The sequence below is a fragment of the Amblyomma americanum genome, chromosome 2 (assembly GCF_052857255.1).
Source record: "Amblyomma americanum isolate KBUSLIRL-KWMA chromosome 2, ASM5285725v1, whole genome shotgun sequence".
Taxonomy (NCBI): Eukaryota; Metazoa; Arthropoda; class Arachnida; order Ixodida; family Ixodidae; genus Amblyomma; species Amblyomma americanum.
Window position 1 is genome coordinate 184064208 of NC_135498.1, and position 22916 is coordinate 184087123.

Consider the following 22916-nt stretch of genomic DNA (forward strand, 5'->3'; position numbering starts at 1 on the left):
AAGTTTTGAACTGTGGGCACGAAACTGTAGTTGGGTCGCAGGAAAGTGCATTTGTGTGGCAGCTCTATTAGCTAATAGACTGTAGAACCAATTGTAGTACTATTAGATGTGGCACAGCTGGGCTCTTTGTGCAGCATCGCCTGAATGATTCTCATTCTGGGGATTGAGAGAGAGATCTTGCCGCGATAGCTCAAAAGCTCTTCATTCCACCCTCCATTCTTGATGCACTTGGCCGTCTCAGAGCTCATATCCTCGTTTCAGCCATACATCTGGCAGCTCATCATGAGGACAGAATGCAAAAGCTGGAAGCATGTGACAGTTTGAATAAGGCTGAAATCAAATCAGTAACTAAAAGAAATGACTGGCAATTTAGCGTGGTTATGCCAAATGCAAATTAGGTGCTCTCACACTGCGGTTTTCACTTTGGCTTTGGTTCGAGGCTTTGTTCAAGAGGGCAGTGTGATAATGGTGTGTTCTGGATCCATTGCACACGGATGGGAGTTGATGGAGACGACGACACCTAACGCACAGCTCGAGAGACTGGCAGCTGAATACACGGAATATTCGGCTGCAGCAATGATATAGTGGTCTAATGCAGTGGCTAGCGAAGCTGGTTTGTTCGTGCTGCCACTGGTTCGAAACCCACTCACTACCATAGTGTTGTGGCATAAACTGCTTTGCATAGTTGGCCATAAAGCCTCCTGGCAAGTTGTCTACAACCCGACGGGTAGGTTTCCACCTGCCAGAGGCTTCAAACAGACAAACGCCGGTGAAAGCTGGGATTGGGGGTTTTAGCGCTAGCGCACAAAAATTTCGGGAGTCGAATTTTGAATAATGAAATTTTCCGCTGGGATACACATAGATAAATGCAGATACTATACAAACAGCGCACCATCAAAAAAGTTGACCATCTTCGGCAATCAGCAGTGCAGACACAGAGTTATTGTGGTCATAAGAGAAGATCTGTGACTGCTGCGCATGGCTCGTTACTTTGTTGCCTGCCATGGAGAAAATACAGCAGCTGTTTCATTAGTCTTTAAAAAATAAACATGTTGCGGTGCAGAACATTGCGCGTGGATGAAATTGACTGTGTACCATTGGCAGCTACATTGCTCAAATCCAGGTATTTTTATATCTTGCCCAATTTACAAACACTTCATTTATACAGTTTGTTAACCACTGATTTCGAAACGCTACATTCACTTTAAAATTGTGGACCACATTTCTAAGTACACAATCCAGTTGAAATGCCCAGTAGTACATATACATGGGCTTACTGCACATGCTGCAGTAAAGGGGGAGGTACCACAAACCAGTTCCCGCACTTCAGAGATCTGCACTCCATGGCTTCACATTTCTTAGTCTGGCAAACACATCATCCAATTTTTTACTTTTGTGCAGTCCGGTGTCCTGATACATTGAGTTCACTTTGCTGTAGACCACCCACATGTGACTTCAATTTTTACTTTGTTATTTTTGCAGTTGTGGCTTTCATTATGTGTGCAGAACAAATGCAGTTTTATACATGCCACCAAACAGACCTAACTGTACTCCGTCTACTTTCGGCCAAATGAGGGCGCGAAGCTAGGGATCAGTTCTCTCGGTGTTTAAAGTCCGGATATGGGCTGGGCATAGGCATCAGCTTTTGCATGAAAGGAATTGCAAAGCCATAATGTGTACTTTAGTATGTGTTGTCATTTTTTTCTTTTAATGTATTCGCAAAAGAACTCCCAAGTCGCAAAAATGTGTCCTTCCATCCGTCTCAAGCCTCGGTTGGCAGATGACAAAATGGAGAGGGAAGTTGGAAAGGGGGAAATTAACCCAACAAACACAAAATCTCCCAGAAATATCCCATCAGGACATTTGGAATGTCCCCAGGAGGTTCTCATTTTTCCCGAAGACGTCCAAAAAACGTCCCCACAACTAGCCGTGTCCAAAAAGTTGCATCCCAGGGACAGCCCCAAAAGGTTAATGCTAGATTTCTCGGCTCTGGCTCAATAAAATTATTTCGTCTTTTTTATGCAGACTTCAGGCATCTAAGCGCACATATGTGCCAAATTTCAGGCACATGCTTACGTTACAGGTGGTGTAATACATTTGTCAACTCGCGTGAATGCTTGCTGGCTTGGCCATTCAGACTAACCTGTTTACATGAAATGTGCTTTAACAAGGTGAAAATTTGGGCTGGTTGGTACATGATCTTGTAACGGGAGCAGCGCAGCGCGAGACAAAGCGAGAGGCGGGACACGACGCTGAATAACAACCAGATTTTTAATGCACGTTCGTCGAATATATACATCTCGCTTGTATAAGAAGGAAAAAAAAGAAGCATGAAAAACGCATAAGATGTACACGTGGTGAAATATTAAGACATTGCACGCAGATAATCAATTTCTCTGTCACGAAGCGCTATTGAATGTATGCAGACGCATATGTCGCTCTTTGGTCGGATGTTGAAGGCTTCTTCAATCTCCCTGGTCCGTTGATCAAAATATGACGGGATGACCATTGTGTTGATAAGCTGCGGAGCGCAATCATGCTCTCTGCAATGTTTTGCTAATTCACTGCTGATGGCACTCTTTAGGGATCTTTTGTGCTCTCGAAGCCGTTTATTCAAACAGCGCCATGTTTGACCAATGTATGTGCGTCTGCATGACAGAGGTATTTCATAAACCCCGCTTTTCACACATTTCACGTGCTTTTTTCAGGGTTTTTTTCTTGCATTGATTTTTTTCTTTGCTCGCTGTTGACTTTGGCGCACAGGGTCCTTAACTTGTTGGGTGCCGACATGAGCACTTTTACACCAGCTCTTGCTCTTACCCTTTTGAGACTGTGGGAACTGCCATTAATGCAAGGAATGACCGCGTGCGGCTTCCTTTATTCTGATGTGGTTGTGACATATTTTCTGCCTCTAGGTGCTTGCAGAATCCCTTCTGCGACACTGGATAGCAGTCTTGTCGGGCAACCTGCTGCTTTCAGCCGACGGTTCTGGGTGTCAAAACTGCCTTGAACCTCATGACGACAGGATCTCGTCAATGCGGCAACACCCTCGAAAAAAACGTTTCTAGGACATTAGTGGGCGCACTTCCATTTTGCTTGTGTTTCTATGTCCTGCCTCTACGGCCTGGAAATGTTCGATAAATGTTGTACTGGGACAGGGACATTCCATCCTTTCTGGGCGCTCCTGGGGAGGTACGTTGTTTGCTGGGAAGGGAAGGTGGGAGGCGACTGGTGGCAGGTGGGGAAGGGTGGAGACGGTGTACGGTATTTCACACTGTGAGTGCTAGATAGGGTCACACCACCCACTCCTCGCACGATCTGAACCAGTAAGCAGCAGCAGCTGCTCAGTCTGGGGAAAGCACTAATGCTACCACATGCTCTGCTGCATCAGTCGCATTGGTCGTCTATACTTTTTGCTTATTTCTTTCAGAATGAGCTTGAAGAGAGCGAAGTGGAGGCTGTGTGGTCGGACGTCGAGTATTCCTACAACTGACCTACGCGCGAAGCATGCATGCTTTAGCAGAGTTCCAGCACCTGCGTGGAGATGTCCCAGGCCTGTGAGATGGAGGGAATTGTGCTCTACCCTTGCAGTCATGCTGCGGTGTGTGTCATCTCGTACATGGGCGACGTTGGAAAGATTACACGCAAGGATCAGCAGTAGCCTGTTTGGCAAGCCTGTATTAATACATTTTTTTTATACAAACCTTGGATTTTCATAAAATTGATCGTGTTTAATGTATGCTATTATACACAGGTCGCACTATCTCAGAGGTGGAGAAATATTGTGTTGAGGTATTTGTATTGAAATTTTTCCAGTTAGGGGTTGATAGTGTTTCAGTAGATAAATCGGCAGCACTCGGTTGCCGCACCCAATTTGCTATGATCGTGTGATCTTTTTGTATGGCAAAGCTTTTTTTGCTGGTTGTTTGTGCAGATGCAAAAGTGACGCGCGTTTGTTTGCAGATGATGTCAACTGAAACTACAAGTGTTTATCGTAGTCTTGGTGTCATGATTTATTGTGCTTCACACTACAAAAGCATAATCATGTGGTTTACACATATGCTTTCGTAAACAGCTGGGCATGTTTAATGTAATTTGCATAAATAGCTTTTTTTTTTTGCGTAGTGGAAATAACTCTTGGTGCAATACATGCCATGATGTTCGCTCCTGCTTTCTTGGAGCAGAGACCATGCGCTGTACGAAACAATGTAGCATTGTGCTTTGGAATTATTCCTGTGATCAATTGTGCATACATACTATAAGTATTACATCTTGCAATCATGAATTCCTTTGTTTGCTTGCATTGATGTGTCTTGCTGTAAACACTGCTTAAGTCATCTAGACGACAGAGTAGTGTATACAACAAAGGGTCATTAGCCAACAAAGCAGCTTGGAAGTCTTTGGGCAAGTAACGAGTGCCTGGTAGTAATCATGTGCAATGCTTGCACATTTTCCCATGATTGCATGCAAGAGATTCTGGATATTGTACCGCTGAATAATGAGTGACAATGCGGAACAGTGGTCTTTTGGATATCAAGTTGGCGTGTTTATTGAACCAATCGGGGTCTGTCGGGTCCTTGTGGTTGTAATATTCTGTACCATATTTTCTTGGTTCTGAACACTCCACAACACTGTACATTTGTCTGTTCCTCCCCTATCACCTATATTTTTTCCTCTACAAAGCCATGATGAAAAGTGTGCTTTTGGTATTTTAAATTTGCAGCGAGTCTAAGCACCCGATTTCCTTTTTTAATTAATCGTGAGTGTGAAAAAAAGGAGTGTTAATAGGTGTAAAGAAATGTCACTTTTTTTTTCCCGAAACGTCCCAGAAACGGAGCACCTGCAACCTCTGTGTCCACCTGTGACATTTTAAAGACAAGACAAGAAGCCTGTGTAAAAATATATTGTTGTTCAGCTTCATTAAATGGATCATCTGTATATGGAGAAAGAAATTTCTAAATATATATGTGCTGTGTGTGCATTCACTGATCTGTCACATCAAATTTGAGAGCTGACCCATGGAACAATAACATTGGGTTCATGGAGCAACTGAGTAGTTCCACTGGCGCAATATATTTGCAGTGCATGAAAAGTTACTGATAGCCAAAATGAACTGTAAGCAAGTGGAAGGCAACATCAGGCAGTGTTTTCTTGTTTTGCTATGGTATGAGCAGAAATTAGTTTTAGGTTCTTGTGTCAGCCCTGAACTGTCTTGGTTTTGCAGGACTTGGTGTCTGACTATCAACAGCATTATTGGTCCTGACACAATTGAGTCATGCTAAAAGTGCTTCTAAGGCAAGTCGTCAGCAGGCTGACTGTGCCCACTGCAGGGTGAGCACCCTATCCCCAGCAGTACTCGCCCCATAACCTAACATTTTTGTGCTCTTTAAAAAGCATACTCTGTTACTTTCCCCACGAAGGGGAGCTGGCCCTTTATAGCATATCTGGGTCAGGTCGCCGCAGCGATGCGTCGTCCGTTGACGGATGGTATGAGGTCATTGCCGATCATGCCGTTCGCGAGCGCACCGCGGAGCAGTTGCGAAACGTGGATGTGGTGCCGCTTGTGTATACAAACATTACGGCTCGGCGGGCGCGATCCTTTCGCAAGTATTATGCTGATCGCGCCCTTCGGCCGAGCATAATATGGCATTGGCGCGCGGCGCGCCCCACTGTCTTCGCGTAACTGCGTGAATCAGAGCGTTTAAACGTCCGCCCGGGAGCGGGAGACGAGACGGACGAGAGAATACGGCTTCAAAAGAACACGAAAAGAGAGCGCAGTTGGCATAGCTTTTCACGCCCCCCAGCGAAGCGCCGGCCCGCGTACAAGCGTGTAGGTACAACCAAGCAACTCTTTCTCCGGACGACGGCAGCACTGGCATCGCCATCGTCAATGGCAACTTTCAGCTCTGGCTGATGCTAGGCAGCTGTGCCTGCGATCGAGGCGGTGGTGGTGTTTCGCCCCTCCGTGGTTTGTCGCTGGGGGCTTTCCACGAAGATCGAGGAACACCGCGCTCGTTCGCGGCGTGAGAAGTGTGCGCGAGTGAGACGACACACGCTCGGCCAGAGCTCCCGAAGCGGACATCGCCATGTCGACGCTGCCTCTGCCCAAGGCGCTGACGCAGCGCAGGACCAACAGTTTGGATCAGGAGAAAGAGAACTTCGAGAAGTCACAAGTAAGTACCCGGGGCTCTTCCGGCCGCGAAGGATCGCCTCCTGCACGCGTGGGCCCTACCCTGTTGCCTCTTTTTGGTTTTGTTTTCACTACGCTCGTCAATAATTGTCTTGCATGGCTGTGTGGAATCGTCCGGTTTTTCTTTTGCGGGGCTCAGCGCGAAACTCGAGCCGCGGCGGTGCGACTTCCGCACGCCGGCGGGGTCCCTCCCCGTCGTGCCGTTTGTTTGGGAGAGCGGATGCGCTACGTCAATCATGTTTACGTCCGCCCGCTGTCGTCGCGAGCCGTGTCGCGCCTCCACCCGCGGCGACGCGATTCCTGTCACGGACAGGCTATATTGAGAAGCTGCGAAGCGACGCGTGATGTATGCATATACCGCAGTGATGTATGCATATACAGCGGCAGTCGCACGCGTGGGCGCCCCCCCCCCCCCCCTGTGACGGCATTCACGCGTTCAGGTCTGGTCGTCGCCGCCGCTGTTCGGTAGCCGATCGCGGGCCGCTGCATTTTCCTTGTTCGGGGCCTTTCCTTTCACTCTTGGCGCTTTTCCGCGCGCATCGCCGTACTACGATAGCTCTCGAGCTACGCGTGCCGTGCAGCGCCGTGCGGGCTGTCGTCGTTTTGTCGGCGGCTCTTTCGGGTCGGTGACACCGAGAGGTGGGGCTCCAGAGATGGTGGGGGTGAACTGCAGTCGTGGGCGTTTCACGGTCCCGCAATAAATGAGTGCCCGAACGGGACACGCGCGTCGGGCTAACCGTGCTGGTGAGGGGAGAACGGCCGCGCGCTGCCTTTTCTTTTTTTTTTCCCTGCACGTGTTGTTGCTGTTTGCGCGACCGCAGTTGGGCGGTCAGCGCGTTCTGCTTTCGGAAAGGAATTGGAGCATTCTGCCGCTTATCGGCCGGCAGATGTGGATGTTGGCCTGGTTGAAGAAGAGAGGCCGCAGTAGTGTCGTTGCCAAAACGCGATCGACGCGTACAGTTCGCCTCTGGAAGCGAGCGATGAAAGGCGTGCGTAAGAACCCTGCGGCAAGTATAGGTTGTCGCGAATCGGAGCCATATCTGTCACGAGTTTCTTATCGTCTTTGTCTGAGTAGCGTTTCGGAAGGAGAAATTGTCAGATTCGCCCGATGCGGATATGTCTGCAGGACGATGCTCTGTAAAGTCACATCACGAAAGAACACGCAAGGGCTGAAGTGCATTGACCGAACCTTTTGGCTATAGTTTTAAGTCCTTGGGATGTGTGCCTTTTCCATACGACCAAGGATAAGCGTGCATTCCTAGCAGGGTAACCGTTGCTGCACCACCGCTCGAATGTCGAGGAATTTTCAGTGGCTTGAAACGTAATTTTTTGTTTGATGTTTTTCTTAATTATGCAAGTAACATTTCTTGGTCATGTTTACCATAGCGGCGGTGTTTGATGAGTGCGATGGAGGCTTTAGCACCATTCTATTATAGTCAACAACAATTCTTTCTAGTTGTTTCAGTGTGTTATAAATTATTGCCTGTATATATAAGAGCTAGCACTTAATAATAATTTCATTAGGTAATAATTTCATGGTGCAATGTTTGAGCAACAAGCAGTGCACATGGTTGCACATGGTTGCTGTGAGGATTTCTTCGCTTCATTTTCATAAGCAACAATAGGGTAGTGCATATTTTGGCTGTCACCCTGGATGCCACACTACCTGAAAGTGCATTTGTAGCCAAGGCTGCATCACAGCTGGACGTTGCAGTGCTGAGCAGCCTCTTGGTTCGTTGTTTACTCATCGTACTATGTGGCTAACGTGTGCCATTTACAGCAAAAGTGTTGCTGACGTGTCCCTTGCTGTGCATGGAATGGCACAAATCGGCAAGCTGTGGTGGAAAATGTTGTATGGCCCTGATCCAGTGCCCAAATTCCTCTTCCCTCTACATCTCGAAGGAGTTTCTGCGGCGATGCTGGATTTCTCTGCGAGGATTTAAAGAAAGCAGTTCTTTTTCGGTTCACACATACATGCTAGCTTGATGAGAGCAGCTTGCTAGGCTTTTCACAGGAAAATGGTGTAGTCTGAAAAGCAGTATACGTGTAGTCTGGAAAAAAACAAAAGCATCTTTTTTTTTTTTTTTCAAGATTGAGATAGATGCAAGCTGTTGTGTTCCACATGGTGTCTTGTAATGTATATGCATTCAGGAATGGGAGGGTCCTCTTTGGTTACGTTTTGTTGCAGACATGCACCACGCAGTAGAAACTTGGGAGTCAGTGTTTGAGGGTGTGTGTAATTGAAGTATCGGTCCCTAGATCTTGCCACGGGGCAATAGAGTGCTCTCGAACCAACTGGAGCACTTTAGTGACATGTCTTAAGGCATCTCACAGCAACTTTTACAGATTGTTTTGTTCAATTGGCTCTGTGATGTCCAAAATCCTCATTGGGTTGCTCATATTTGCTTTTTGTCTATAGACTCATCTAGCTTCCGTTGTGGCAGCATAGAGAGTAGAAAATAACTTTCCAGGATTGGTGTGGGAAGGGTATGAAAAACGAACTTACTTAGTCATCCTCATTGGTTGTATCCTTGAACCCACCATTTATTTCTTTTGTGCAACGCTTGCTCCAATAATTTCAAAATATTTTAAGCCTGCCTCGCCATAATTATCACTGAACAGATTGAAAGGTTCATGATGCAAGACTTGGCACGTTACAGTACTGGAAATTGCCTGTTGAAGTGCTGCCATACTCATCATGGGGGCACACAGGCAAATGTCCATCTTATCAGTCTTTAATGAAACATCCCATCTTCAGGAACAACCTTCCCTCTTGCACCTTGATTTAAAATTGGGCTCTGTGCTTGGCTGGTTTGGCCCAGAAAGCATTTGGTGGCCAGATCCCTATGCGGTGTCAGTATCGACAGTGATTTGTTTTTGTTTTTTCGTTTTTGCTGCAGCTGTTATCAGTTTAGCGTGCTGCACATGTGACGTCCAGCACTAACAAACAAGTTTGATGTGGCCAGGAAATGACTAAAAGTGGTGGCTTTCACTCTTACAGCTCCACAGTTGGGGCAGGTCACCGCCTTTCTAGGTGGCCGAGCGAGGGCTTTGAATCTTTTCCCTTCAGAGTGGTTCATTCAGAAACCGGCATTCGTTTATAATGCACTGAAACAACTAGAAAGAATGGTTGCTGACTATAATAGAATGCTGCTAAGACCTCCATCTCACTCATCAGACAACACAGCTATGGTCAACATGACCAAGGAATGTATCTTGCATATTAAAAAAAAAACATCAAGCAACAAATTATGTTTCAAGCCATCGCATAATTCCTCGACATTCGAATGATGGTGTAGCAAAGGTACGTTACCCTCCTGATCATACCGCTAAGTGGATGGATCAGATATTTTGTAGCTTTCATGCAGCATTTTATGTTTGGTGGTGCAGTTTTTGGCTTCCATGCATTGGGAAGAGGTGCGAGGTTCAGGCAGCTGTTCTCTTCATGCATGCTGGGATGTGTGGTAACAAGAGAACGGACATTTTCAAAGCGAATATGGGCAGCAGTGAAAATAAATAGACCCTGCAAATCTGCGCCAAGTATATACTGAAAAAGCTGGAATAAAAATGCCACGCTAAATAGGAAATCAGGGGAAACAACAAGCTTCACCTAGTAAAACGAATTCTTGGAAAGAGGAAATCGTGCAGGAGTCAAAAATGCTGCTTGAGCTCATTTCGTGCCTTTTTCATATTGGCTACCATGTGCATTTCACAACTTCACTTTCAAAACAAGAGAAGCCTACATGTGAAGTTATGAAAGTGCAGTTTCAGCTGATTATGGTTTGCATTAATGCGAAAAACTGCAGGAAAAGTATTTTTAATGGCTTCGTCAACGAAGCATACCCTTTTTCTCCAGCTTATTTCTTGGAGTTCATGCATTTGTAATACCTCTCTCACGTGCGCAGAATAAAGTGCATTTACGAAGAGTGCACTCTAGCAGAGCTGAACAGCTTAACCCACTCAGGTTGAAGTTTATTTATAGAACACCCATGTAGGGCCGGGTACGTAGCCTCGAAGACAGTGATTTTTTGGGCGTAAAATGTAATATGTAACAAAATCCACATACAAATTGATTTTACCTGTTACATATACTTTTTATTTCACCAGTGAACAGTGCATCACAATGCAGACGTAAGCGAGGGGAACGCACAGTGATGTCGGTACAGCGAGACAGCTTCTAAATAGGAAGAATAATTATCAGCGATGGTGCCAGTCGGCGTCCTAAACTGGCGCAGAGCGAGGTTCGGACGATGGGCGAATGTCCGGGCTAGCGGCGAAGCTCGGAAACCGAAACTACGCGGCCAGGCCTGGCGACTGGGGCCGTTCGATCGTTGTCACACCTGCTGTTATGCCCACTTAAGAGGTGCGCGAGTCACAATGCAACACGCAATAGGTGGGATTTTTACACGATTGTTTGCCCTGTTGTGACACTTCGACCCGCTCCTTCAGGAAACGTCATGCTATTCTGCAAGTGGGCTTTCCCGCATATCATAGTTGACCAAAACAAGATGGCGGAGGACACGCTCGGAGAGTGTGAAGTGACAGGAAGAATGCCATAGATGTGGGCGTTAAGTATGTAACACATTATGGATGGATCAAAGAAAAAAAAAATTGCTGAGGTTTAACTATTCTTTACCTAGTTATACATTGCGAAAGCTCTGTTTGGCTGCTTCACAAGTCTAGATTCTCGTTGCTCCTCGCTAAAAGCGAGGAGCAACGAGTACAAAGTTCTTTATAATTTTTGTGACATCAGCTCTGTGTCATATGAAGCACCGTCTGTGGCTACTTTAAGAGTTTTCGTTTTGATTTAATGATTTTGCTCTTTTAAAATTGTTGTACTTAATATTTTCAAAAGATGCCAGGAGTGACCGGAATATAATATGGTCATTAAATAAAAATGCCAATGATAACAAAAAAAATCCCCAGAGTTGCCCCCTGAGCAAGTCTTAACTTGTCTTCAAAAACAAATAAATTTGTGTTAAGCCCATGGTAGCCTTTGTTGCTTGCGCGCTGTTAAGCCTGACGAAAGTTTCTTCCAGTATAGCTTAGTTGCCATAAAAACGTGGTTTAGCAACGCAGAGGCCAGCCCCCAGGATTTCTCGCAAGATTATGGGGGGCCTCTTATTTGCAAGTGAGTACACGCAGGCCAGACAGGAAGATGTTGAGATGGCAGTGCGAAAAGATATGACCGAGGAAGATGGCACACACATACGGCACTGAACTTGCAACACCTTTATTTGGAAAGACAAGTGCCCATTATACGCTCCAGGTGCTGCATCCACAAATGAGGATGTAACCTAAACCTAATTACATTCTCATATACGAGGTGAACTTCAGCCCTGAAATTATGCACCCTAAACATTTACAATCCAATCCAATCCTTTTATTCAGCATTTTTTTTCCATAATAAGCCAGGAAAAAACACTGGGACAGGAACAAAAAGCTACTATCCTAGTAGCTTGACTGGGTTCCTGCCCCTGTCTTGGCATGGGTAGCAGACAACAGGCACTTACGTACAAAACTTAAATAACGCCATAATCATACACGCGCTCAAACACATCGCATAAGTCATTTTACAGGTCAGATTAAAAATGACAATAAGACAGAAAACATAAAAAGGATAGAACATTCAAATGCACATTTGTGTCAAATACGTCTTTGCCACTCCAGAATCATAAAAAAAATAGCAGAGATATGATAGCAGAGATATAAAAAATAGCTTTGTGATATGAGGTATTCTTTCCATTTTTTCTTTGAGATGTTACATATGTCAATATTATTTGCTTCCAATAGATTAAGGTACTTCGGTATGTGGTACTGTAGTCTGTGTAGGCCATAATTTGTGCGTGAAAAGGGAATTGACCAGAATTCTCTTTTTCTAATGGGATAGGGTGCCTCTAGATTTTTCCTGAGATTACAAAGCTTTATAAAAGTGTCGCTGTCATCTTTTATGGCTTCTTTGTATTTCATAATGAGGTTAAATTGGTGGACATGCTGTAAAGGAAGCACATTAAAGGAGGAAAATAGTACTTGTGTATGGGCATCATAGGGAGCATTTGCTACGTGACGAATGGCTTTCTTCTAGACCCCGCCTGTCAAGTCCGTAACTGCATCTCTTGCAGCTACGGCGAAATGTTTATAAATGACTGAAGATGGGCATCTGCACATAGTTTTTAAAGGAACGAAAAAGTAGCTTTTGCTTTGTACTCTCTGTCCAGCTGATTGTAAGTGATGCAAGCTAGCATGTGAACTGTGTAAATAAGTTAATGTGCCATGTGTTGTTAATATCTAAACGACACTCAAGTTTTCATTGTCATGGACAAAGAAAAGGGGCTATTGTAGCCTTTAAAATTTTTGAGCCACAGTTGGGGGCGTGGCATCCTTATGCCCAGAATCTCAAAGTGGATTTTTCTTGCCCCGATGTGCCATTTTTATGATCTAAGACTGTACTAAACACCTTGATTAACAGCAGATGTTCAAAATCATGCAGCTGAAAGGATAAAGTTGGGTGCCGAAGCATTGTTTATGAAGATCACCAGTGGAGATGTCTCTGACAGTAACTTTTTCGATGATGAAGTGGATGGTAATGAATGGAAGTGAGTGGTACTGTCAGGGTGAATCGCTAGCATGGTTGTTCAGCGAAGATGAAGAAAGAGCTGAAGGTAAGAGGAGGGAGAATCCGTAAAAATATTTCTGAAAATGGAAACATTGTTTTTGTCCGTTGGCAAGATAATAGATCAAGCTGATGCTGTTCTAAGTTGGAGCGAAGCTGTAAAACCCCAAATCAATATTGGGTACACTGAAGTCATTGGCAAATAGCAAAAGTTTAACGTGGGGGAGGGGTCATCAAGCTAAATTTTTAATGTGCCATTGTGCATGAGAACATGGAAATGTCTGGAGCAGGTCATTTCACCTTTTGTTTTATTTGCTCTTTTACAACAGTTGGTTGGAATATCTTGGAGATGCAAAAAAAAAAATAAATTGCTGAAAAAAAAAACATCAGGCTTGCTCACCTTTTAGACTTATTATGCTTATAGCTTTGTCACTCGAAGGAAAGTGCTTCTGAAGAAGCATGGCCAGCCGAGCAAAGAAACCCCACAGATGATCCCAGAGAAGCCTCACAACGCTGTGCCGCTGTAGACAAGCAGAATGTGCTATTTAGGGGGCAATCAATGGCCCCAGCACGTGAGAACGCCAAGCTTGCAACGGTGCAGACATGAAGGCCACACATGAGCGGAGGAAGTGCGGAATATTTTCATGTCCGCCCTTTCAAAACAACTTTCTTTATCTCTTTGACGAGTAATGTACACCAAAGAATAATTCTGTGCAGCATATTCTATCATAAGTAAACGAGTAAATGTCTGAAAATGAGTTGCAAAACTAAAAATATTGGAGTGCTTTTGTACATGCAGCAGCTTTGACACGCAATGTCCACAAATGTGGACGCAATAAAAAGGTGCCCAAATGGGCATATTTTGCACATTAATTTTTTTTACAGTTCATCTCTAGCAGGTCTTCTCATCATGATTTATGCGATTAATTACTTTTTCTCCCAGCAGATTAAATTGGCATCTGAAGGGGATATATCCCGTTTTAACGGTAGTTGTCATCCGAGTGGTGGGAAAATTTCCAAATAATCAGATTCTTATAAAGGGCGTGCCAAGGTTACACCGAAGAAATTCCCACATTCTTTGATGATTAATTGGGAAGTTTCTGTTGGAGCCTAATATGTCCACATTGAGAGTAAACGCAAATTTCAAGGTCTAAGATATATTTAACTCATTCCTTTCATGTAGTTTCTGTTGGAGCCTAATATGTCCACATTGAGAGTAAACGCAAATTTCAAGGTCTAAGATATATTTAACTCATTCCTTTCATGTGAAGCCGTCACATGAGCTGATGAGCACATTTCAGGCATTTTGAAGCACTCTGCACACACTCACTGCAGCCATGCCAAAGCTATATTAAAAAAAAGGCATTCTTTGTAAAAGCGATTTTCTGTGTTCATTTCGCATGCCTAGTCTTAGCATGCTCGTACACATGGTTTTCCATGTCAGCAGATTTTATTGCATCCTTGTTTGTTTGATGTCATAGGGCTTGGTGAAGTTACGAGGACAGGTGAGGCATATACAGTACTAAAGGACGGGCACGTACTGTGCTATCGCAGATTAGCGGATAAACGAGAACTAGGTGTGGGATCCCTCATTAATGAGAATATAGCTGGCAATGTAGAGGAGTTCTGTAGCATTAATGAGAGAGGGTGGCAGCTATAGCAATTAGGCTGAATAGGATGTACAAGCTGAAAGTGGTGCACGCCTATGCACCCACATCCAGCCGTGATGACCAGACCGTTGAAATTTTCCATGAGGATGTAGACTCGGCAACGAAATAAAGTAAAATCACAGTACACTGTACTGATGAGCAAAAGTGGGCAATGCGAAGGTGGGCAAAAAGCAGGCTGGCGACCAGGCAGTAGGCGACTATAGGATAGGATCTAGGAGTAGCAGGGGAGGGTTATTAGTAGAGTTCGCAGATAGAAACAATTTACGGGTCATGAATAGCTTCTTCCGCAAACGAGAGAACAGGAAGTTGACCTGGAAGAGCCCCAAGGGTGAGACCAAAAATGAAATCGACTTCATACTATCCGCTAAGCCTAGCATCATTCAGGATGTGGACGTCCTCGGAAAGGTGCACTGTAGTGACTACAGAATGGCAAGTTCTCGAATTAGCTTAGACGTGAAGAGGAAGACCATTAACGAGTTAGCGGTAAGAGGGAAAATAGAGGGATTCAGGATATCGCTGCAGAACAGATATTCAGCTTTAACTGAGGAAGACGATCTTAATGTTCATACAATGAACGATAATCTGATAGCTATCATTACGGAGTGCGCAGTAGAAGTAGGCGGTAGGACGGTTCGACAGGATACCGGCAAGCTATCTCAGGAGACGAAGGATCCGATTAAGAAACGTCAAAGCATGAGGCTGTCTAACCGTACAGACAGAATAGAGCAAGCAGAGCTATCGAACATAATAAATAAGTGCAAGGTAGCCGACCTAAGGAAGTTTAATACGGAGAGAATCGAGCATACTCTAAAGAATGGAGGTAGCCTAAAAGCGGTGAAGAAGAAACTAGGCATAGGTAAAAACCAGATGTATGTGCTAAGTAAAGAGGGCAATGTCGTTAGCAATATGGATAAGATAGTTAAAGTAGCCAAAGAGTTCTGCACAAATTTGTACAGTAGCCAATATAATCAGAACGTTAATAAGAAAGACAGTAACGTACAGCAATGTGTCATCCCGCCAGTGACGAAAGATGAAGTAAAGAAAGCCTTAGGAGCAATACAAAGGGGAAAAGCTGCTGGTGAGGATTGAGTAACAGCAGATCTGTTGAAGGATGGAAAAGAGATTGGGCTAGAATAACTAGCCACCCTGTACATACAATGCCTTATGACCTCGACCGTACCAGAAGCATGAAAGAACGCAAACATTATCTTAATTCATAAGAAAGGAGACGCCAAGAACTTGTAAAATTACAGACCAATCAGCTTACTGTCCGTTGCCTACAAGGTATTTACTAAGGTAATTGCTAATAGAGTCATGGCAACCTTAGACTTTAATCAACCGAATGATCAGGCAGGCTTTCGTGAAGGATATTCCACAATGGATTATATTCACACTATCAGTAAGGTGATAGAGAAATGCGCAGAATATAACCAACCCCTATGTATAGCCTTCATTGATTACGAGAAAGCATTTGACTCTGTGAAAACCTCAGCAGTAATATAGGCATTGCAGACTCAGGGTGTAGAAGAGCCTTATGTCAAAATACTGGAAGATATATATATCAACTGCAAAGCTACCATAGTCCTCCATAAAGTCAGCAATAAAATTCGAATAAGGAAGGGCATCAGGAAAAGAGACACGGATCTCGCCAATGCTATTCACCGCCTGTTTACAAGATGTATTCCGAGTCCTGAATTGGGAAAAGTTGGGGATAAGAATTAATGGAGAATACCTAAATAATCTGCTATTCGCTGATGACACTGCCTCGCTGAGTCACTCGGGAGGTGCAGTGCAAATCGTGGTCAGTGAGTTAGACAGGCAGAGCAGATCGATGGGTCTAAAATTAACATGCAGAAAACCAAAGTAGTGTTCAACAGTCTGGCAAGGGAACAACAGTTCACGATTGGCAGCGACGTGCTGGAAGCGGTAAGGAAATATGTCCACTTATGGCAGATGGCAGGTAGTGGCCGCTGATCCGGATTATGAGAGGGAAATAGCTAGAAGGATAAGAATGGGGTGGTGTGCATATGGCAGTTTCTCTCAGATCATGAATAGCAGGTTACCAATATCCCTCAAGGGAAAAGTGTACGACAACTGTATCTTACCGGTACTCACCTACCGGGCAGAAACGTGGAGGCTGACGAAAAGGGTTCAACTTAAGTTAAGGACAACGCAGCGAGCCATGGAAAGAAAAATGATAGGTGTAACGTTAAGAGACCGGAAGCGGGCAGAGTGGGTGAGGGAACAAACGCGGGTTAATGACATCCTAGTCGAAATCAAGAAGAAATTGGCTTGGACAGGACATGTAATGCGAAGGCAAGATAACCGCTAGTCCTTGAGGGTAACGGAGTGGATTCCAAGAGAAGGCAAGCGTAGCATGGGGCGGCAGAAGGTTAAGTGGGCAACTGAGATTAACAAGTTTGCAGGCATAGGGTGGGCGTAGCTGGTAAAGGACAGTGTTAATGGAGAGACATTGGAGAGGCTTTTGCCCAGCAGTGGGTGTACTCAGGCTGATGATGATGATGATGATGCTTGTGGACATTACATTTCGTACACAAGAGATTTGGTGGTGTTCAAGTTGTATCCACAATGCCTGGTGCAGATGTACTCTCATGATCAAAAGTACAGGGGCACGAGTTGGTGGGAAAAAATTTATTTCTGTGCAGCCATGTTCTCCACCCGCCGGAAATGTGTCAAGGTGTGAGGGGTTGTGTATGCTATATCCGCTGGCGACAATACCATGCCACTGGGTAGCGAGGCAGAGCTACAATACACTTTTTTCCGAGAACATGCGTCCCGTAATATTTTGATCGCAATTGTACACCATGGAAATGTCAGGTTGATGTGCGTTGCAGGGACAAAGCTAAGGTACAAGCGTAAAAATAGTCTTTCGTCAGAATGTAAACTGAAGATTTTCTAGCAGTTATTCATGCAGTGACACGGAGGGTGTGCTTACGCATACCTCACGCAGGTTATCTTTTTGGCCTCGGTTATCTCGCGTGTGAGCCAATTGTTATGCGTGCTCACTATAGCACTTTCAGTGAACACAACTGGTCAACGAGCAATGATGAGACATAGTGGTAGGGTCCGATAGCATGGCTTATCAGCATTGAACAGCTCGGGAGGCCAGCCGCTGTTTGCATATAGTGGCTGCCATTGTGTCCTCTGTAGCATATAACCCAATGGGGGATGCACGCTTTAGAGATGAAAGTATCGTGTCAAATTAGGAGCAGAATAAAAAGATGAGAAAGGAATTAAAAAAGTATAGAGACATCACTGCATTAAGAATTTATCAAGAAACGCAATGTAACTAACTGCATTAAAATCCCTGAAGCCATTGCTGTGCGTAGCAAACAAGGCGGTCGGGTCAAAAACTCTTTTCGAGAAAACTGGCATTTTCAGAGATTTCATCCAGGCTTTGTTACCTACTGCTACAAAAACATTTTTTGAAGTCACTTCTGGGCTTTTTCCGAGGAAATTTTTTGGCATGAAATTGGAAGTGCATTATAGATACAAAATCTGGTGCTTTCTAAAATTTGATTCCTTTTCTTTTGATTTTCGTGATTTGAAAGCCGCGTTCCCTCTTAATAGAGGCGACAGTGAGCTGGAGTTTGAAACCATCAAAGCTTTTTAATAAGCCGAGCTGTGTTCTAGTTATTTTTGGAGTTTTACTTAATTTACATAATTTAAACTGACATGACAGGATTTAACGTTTTGACGATTGTATCGATATTGGACCATTTATTGAATCTTAATTGTGCTATGCAATTATGACAGCCTCGTTGGTTTGGGGGATGGCGTAGCTATGGTGGCTATGAGCTGAAAGGGTGGGGAGAATCTTCTGGTTTAGTGTGTAACCACTAAGGCCTCTAACTTTCTGTGCTTTAAAATACAAAAGTTAGGGAATTCATAACCAATAATCCACAATATTCTGTGGAAAACATAACATGCATAAAATAAATACAGTAAAATCTCGTTAATTAGAAAAATCGGATGATTCGGACAGCCCATCCGGTCTCTTCAACCGCATATACTGTTCTGTGGCGTAAAGCTCCCGTTAATTTGGACAAATTTGGCCACCCTTCTGTTAATTCGGACAGGCGGCGGAGCTTGCATGTGTACTGAATGTTGCGTAAATCAGAGAAAATCGAAAAAAATTCCCTCGGCCTAACCGCCCGTCTCGGTAGCGCTCAAAATTCGCACAAAGGTGGCATTTGGTGGTCAGTTTTGTTTTATGTTACGTTTGGGTGGAGTACTTGCCTGATTTGGTCAAAATGAATCGGAAATCTTTATTGTCTGTGGCAACAGCGAACCAAACCTGCGAACTTTCGCAGTAATGATGCCGGTAGGGCCATCATGCGCCCTCCAGACGAGCGAGCACTTTACTACGTAGGGAGGCTGCGGAGAAACTCAAGGTGTGGGGAGGCGAGCAGTTGCGTGCAACAGCGTTTTTTGTGATCAATTCATTGCAGATTTCTTGTTTGGTGTCATCTTGTTTGCTACAGCAGAGAAAGCTAAAGCTTAGTGAGGCATCTGATAGGTGGCACTTGGATTTGATTTTGGTACTTGTAGAATGCTCCCGCCACACTGCTGGTTCCTTGGTCAGTGGTATCGGATGCTTTCTCTCCCTTGCCCCCTTATTCTGCAAGAGTGCGCATGTGCCGCAGTTGTCATCTGCTTCGTATTGCTGGTGCGTGTGCTGCATCTGCTGCACCACTGGTTGCTACAGCATTTTGTTTCGCGGCAGTGCCGACAAGTGGCGCACTGGAGTGGTTATTTCTGCAAGGAGGATAGTGAAAGGGGAAAGCATACACTAAGCCAGGCCAGTGAGCGAAGTGGAGCAGAGGGAAGACGGTAGAGCGCAACACTGTGTGCCTGAGTCAGCGCACCTGTCTATCTCCGTGGTCATACCACTGGCACTCTGCATATTGAGAGGCTGACTGCTGCTCTCTGGAGATTTTCTTCAAATTTTCTTCTAAGGGGTAGGCTAAGGTATAGTTATAGGAGCACAGGGAAGGCCTGTTGTGCATGTTTCCGTGCGCATTGGGTCGTGCATGTTACTCAGTTCCATTCATTGGTATGTGTGTGTTGGTTTCCTCGAGGTGGATTCTCAAGAATAAGTAAAAGTTGTCGAGGGTTCGACAGACTCCATGTATGGCAAGGGGGAAACGATTCAAGGAAACACGCACTTGCCAAAGAAAAGAAGGATTTTAAACATGAAATTTCGGGACCTTAATGGGTCCCTTGTTCACAGTGAGGATGGAAAAATGAGCCACTTCTTATATGTGTAAAAAAGTTAAAGCATTTTATGCTTGTGGAAGTAACTTTAAATATGTCCTGGATTCTGTGCAGACTTGGGTATAGTTATAGGAGCACGAGGAAGGGAGCCACAGTGTTACGTGTGTCTTTTCACCGTAGGAGTCCAAAATACAGTGTGCTTGGTGGATGTTAAACAGTCATGAACCTTTTTTTTTTTTTTTTTGGAGGGCACTGCTGAGCTTTTTGTCTTCATCAATCTAAGCAGCGCACTTGCATATAGTCATGTTCCAGCTAACCCACTCTCAAGCTCTTCTTAACTTCACTTCATGCCGAGTTGAGTGGTGCTTAGCTGGAAAGCAGCACTGCTTGGAAGTTACACTCCATGCAGGTACAAGAACTGGCTTTTACTGTGTTCTTCATGACGAAGCTTTTCTTTTTTTCCTCTTTGCAGGCCGTCAGCATCAGCAAGGCCATCAACTCACAGGAATGCCCAGTGAAAGAGAAACATGTCAGGAGTATCCTCTTTCGCTTGACTGTGTCACTGTTTTTTTTTTCTTTTTTCTTTTTTCGAGATTCTGTTGCACCATCTGCTCCCAATTTTTCACTTCTCATGTGAACTTTGTGCCACAGACGTGTACTCGGCACAAACTGTGAGATAGCCTTCCGCAGGTTTACCATGTGCTACATTTTTCCTTATTTGAACAGCGCACATTGTCCTTCGTCCAGCTGCTTACAGGTGACACCATTTTCATTCACTGAGTTAGTTTGTTTTTGAAAATAGATGTGGCACATTCATCATTTCAACCCGTAAGACATGTCCAGTTCAGATTTTCAGCGCACGGAGAGTCTGCTCTATGTAATAAGATACTTAAAGGGGCTGTGAAGGGGGCTCTAATAAATTTGCGGCATGCCTGGGATATTGAAGCACGCCGCTTCACGAATAGTGTCCAGCAAGGATTGTTTCAATGCGCTTTGTAGAAGCTGAGTTATCTGTAGTTAAAATTTGAATTTCAGCGTCTTCGCGCCTTTCCCTTTCCTCTCGTGACTTTTTGCACACTTTAAGGTAGGCGCTCGTTCGCCGACCCCCCCTCTGGGGGCGGAGCTTCCCGACCCGCCGGAGCTAAGCGGCTTATTGGCCGCGGCCACGGTAGCTGCCTGATGTCTGCAAGAATCTAACCAATCACCACCTCTCACCTTGTCTACGCAGATGCGGGGTACGGAGGAGGGAGCGAGCATAAAAAAGTCGCCGTAAAGGGCTCGCCAACTTTGACGCGTGATTGTGGGTCATCTGCTGCGCGTAGAAGAGTATTATTTGGCTCCGTTTTTCATGGCAACACAGTGCAGTGATTAGGTGAGTTAATGTGCTCTCCTCGGAAGGCGTTTCAGAGCCCCTTTAATGGTTGGTTGCAAGGTGTTTCAAGTGGTGGTTCTTCCTTGAGTCCATGCATGAGTACACATGCCTTTGTGTGCACAAAATAGGTCAGAGTTTTTATGGAAGGGTGCCACTGTAAGTACATTTTATGGCTGTAAAGTGCTGTTCACGTCTGTATTGAACGCTTAGGAGCAAAGCTGACTCCTTCTGGCTCGAGTAAGTGGAGTAGAGCAGTGCCGATGGCCACATTGTATCTCTTGTATTTCCTGAACGTTTTGGTGGTGGTGATGGCCAGGCCTGATAATAGGCACGTTCCACGAGAAGGGGGCGCACACCTTCTGGAGCCTGGTAATGAAGCTGCCCCTGCAGGAGAACCCCATTGTGTGCTGGAAATGCTGCCACGTCGTGCACAAGCTGCTGCGGGAAGGCTACCACCGGGTGCGTTCTTCATCCACAACTGCCCTTCTTTTTCCAAGGAACCTCTTTCGGGCTGCAGTTTCTGTAACCCATAGCACTAGAAGGCAATTCTTTGTTCCGAACCACTTTTGGCTAGTCAAAAAAGGCTGTCCTTGCCTGGTGGGCTTTAGATACTGACTTGTGACTTTGATTCTAGCTTGGCATAAAGGTTGGGGTTATAGTTTCATCGCAGTTTTTTTGACGACTTCACTGCAAGTCAGCTCCAGGTCATCACTCAGGTTGAGTTTTGGGGGTCTAGGATGGCAGCTAGTTAGGTTGAACAGTGCCAGGTCCTCTCTTTAGGACCCACTATCTGCCAAGATGCTTATGTGTCGCCATCATCAAAAAACTTTTGAAAACAGGCAGTAGTACAGCTAGAAGTCTCATTTCAATGGCTTGGGGAGGCAGGGGGAGCATGTGGAAACAGAGTGTGCCCTCCCCTTAAATGTGGCTCTGTAAACAGGAATTGTGAAAATTTTGATTCTCTGGTCGCTCATTCGTCTTGGCAGCAAAGTCACTTATTTGTTGCCATGTTTTTTTAATGCATTTGCATGCGTGAAAAAAGCCAGTATGGTTGTCTGAGCTTTAAGTGTTTGTTTCACCATGCTGTGGCCTTGTCCGCTGGGCTCTGAAAACTTGCTCAGGTTTTTTTGCTCTCGTAATAAATGGCATCTTTTCATCTTTTTCTGATCATCCTTATTTTCTTGCACAGGTGATTCCTGACTCCCTTCGCTATCGCCAGACATTCCTGGAGTACGGAAAACTCTGGGTGAGTTTGATGCAGTACTGTTATCTTGGACCATGTATGGTTCTTTTTCGTTCTTGTGTGTGAGGCAGGAAGAAATGGTAAATAGGGAATGTTACATGCGGGTAGCTTCACATGAGCATTACCTCCATGGGTTCAAAGGGACTCTGAAGGATCTTGGTGCAACAAAGCTGTAGAGGTGGCCGTTGTGAGCTTTTTTGTCAAATTTAAAAGTGCTCTGTGAACCCTATATTTACAAACGTTATATTTGAAAATTGCTGCTCGCAACCGATTAGGGCAACATCTCGTCGTGCGTTCTTAGCCGCCTCTACCCCGATGACATGAATGGGCATTCTAGACAATCCCTGTCATTGGGCATGCCCAAGTGATGTGGGCAGGATAGGGCATGGCGGGGCACAGTCCCAACCTGTTTTCTTTCTTTTTTTTGGTCGCATTGGCATCTATGAGTTATGAGAATAGAAGGAGCAGCATTTTTAATCACTGTTTTCTTCGGTTCTAATGAAGCTAGCTTAAAGTTTCTGCAGTGCAGGGATGAGTGGTGGAATACCAACCACCTGTGCGGTTTTCTTAACCTCAGTAAATATAATTTC

General features: G+C 44.9%; 2 protein-coding genes across 3 annotated transcripts in view; both read left to right on the forward strand.

Moving 5' to 3' along the window:
* The window catches only part of APC7 (anaphase-promoting complex subunit 7), a 51853-nt gene extending 46889 nt beyond the window's left edge, over positions 1-4964 (forward strand). For both annotated transcript variants that reach the window (XM_077655591.1, XM_077655590.1), the window contains one exon: positions 3431-4964. In XM_077655591.1, coding sequence (XP_077511717.1) covers positions 3431-3493 — 63 coding nt within the window. In that variant the 3' untranslated portion in view covers positions 3494-4964. The remainder of the gene's footprint in view (positions 1-3430) is intronic.
* Positions 4965-5883: 919 nt separating this feature from the next.
* Positions 5884-22916, forward strand: part of Hip1 (Huntingtin interacting protein 1) — an 85342-nt gene continuing 68309 nt past the window's right edge. The window contains exons 1-4 of the mRNA XM_077655588.1: positions 5884-6173; positions 20184-20247; positions 21400-21542; positions 22273-22329. Coding sequence (XP_077511714.1) covers positions 6087-6173; positions 20184-20247; positions 21400-21542; positions 22273-22329 — 351 coding nt within the window. The 5' untranslated portion in view covers positions 5884-6086. The remainder of the gene's footprint in view (positions 6174-20183; positions 20248-21399; positions 21543-22272; positions 22330-22916) is intronic.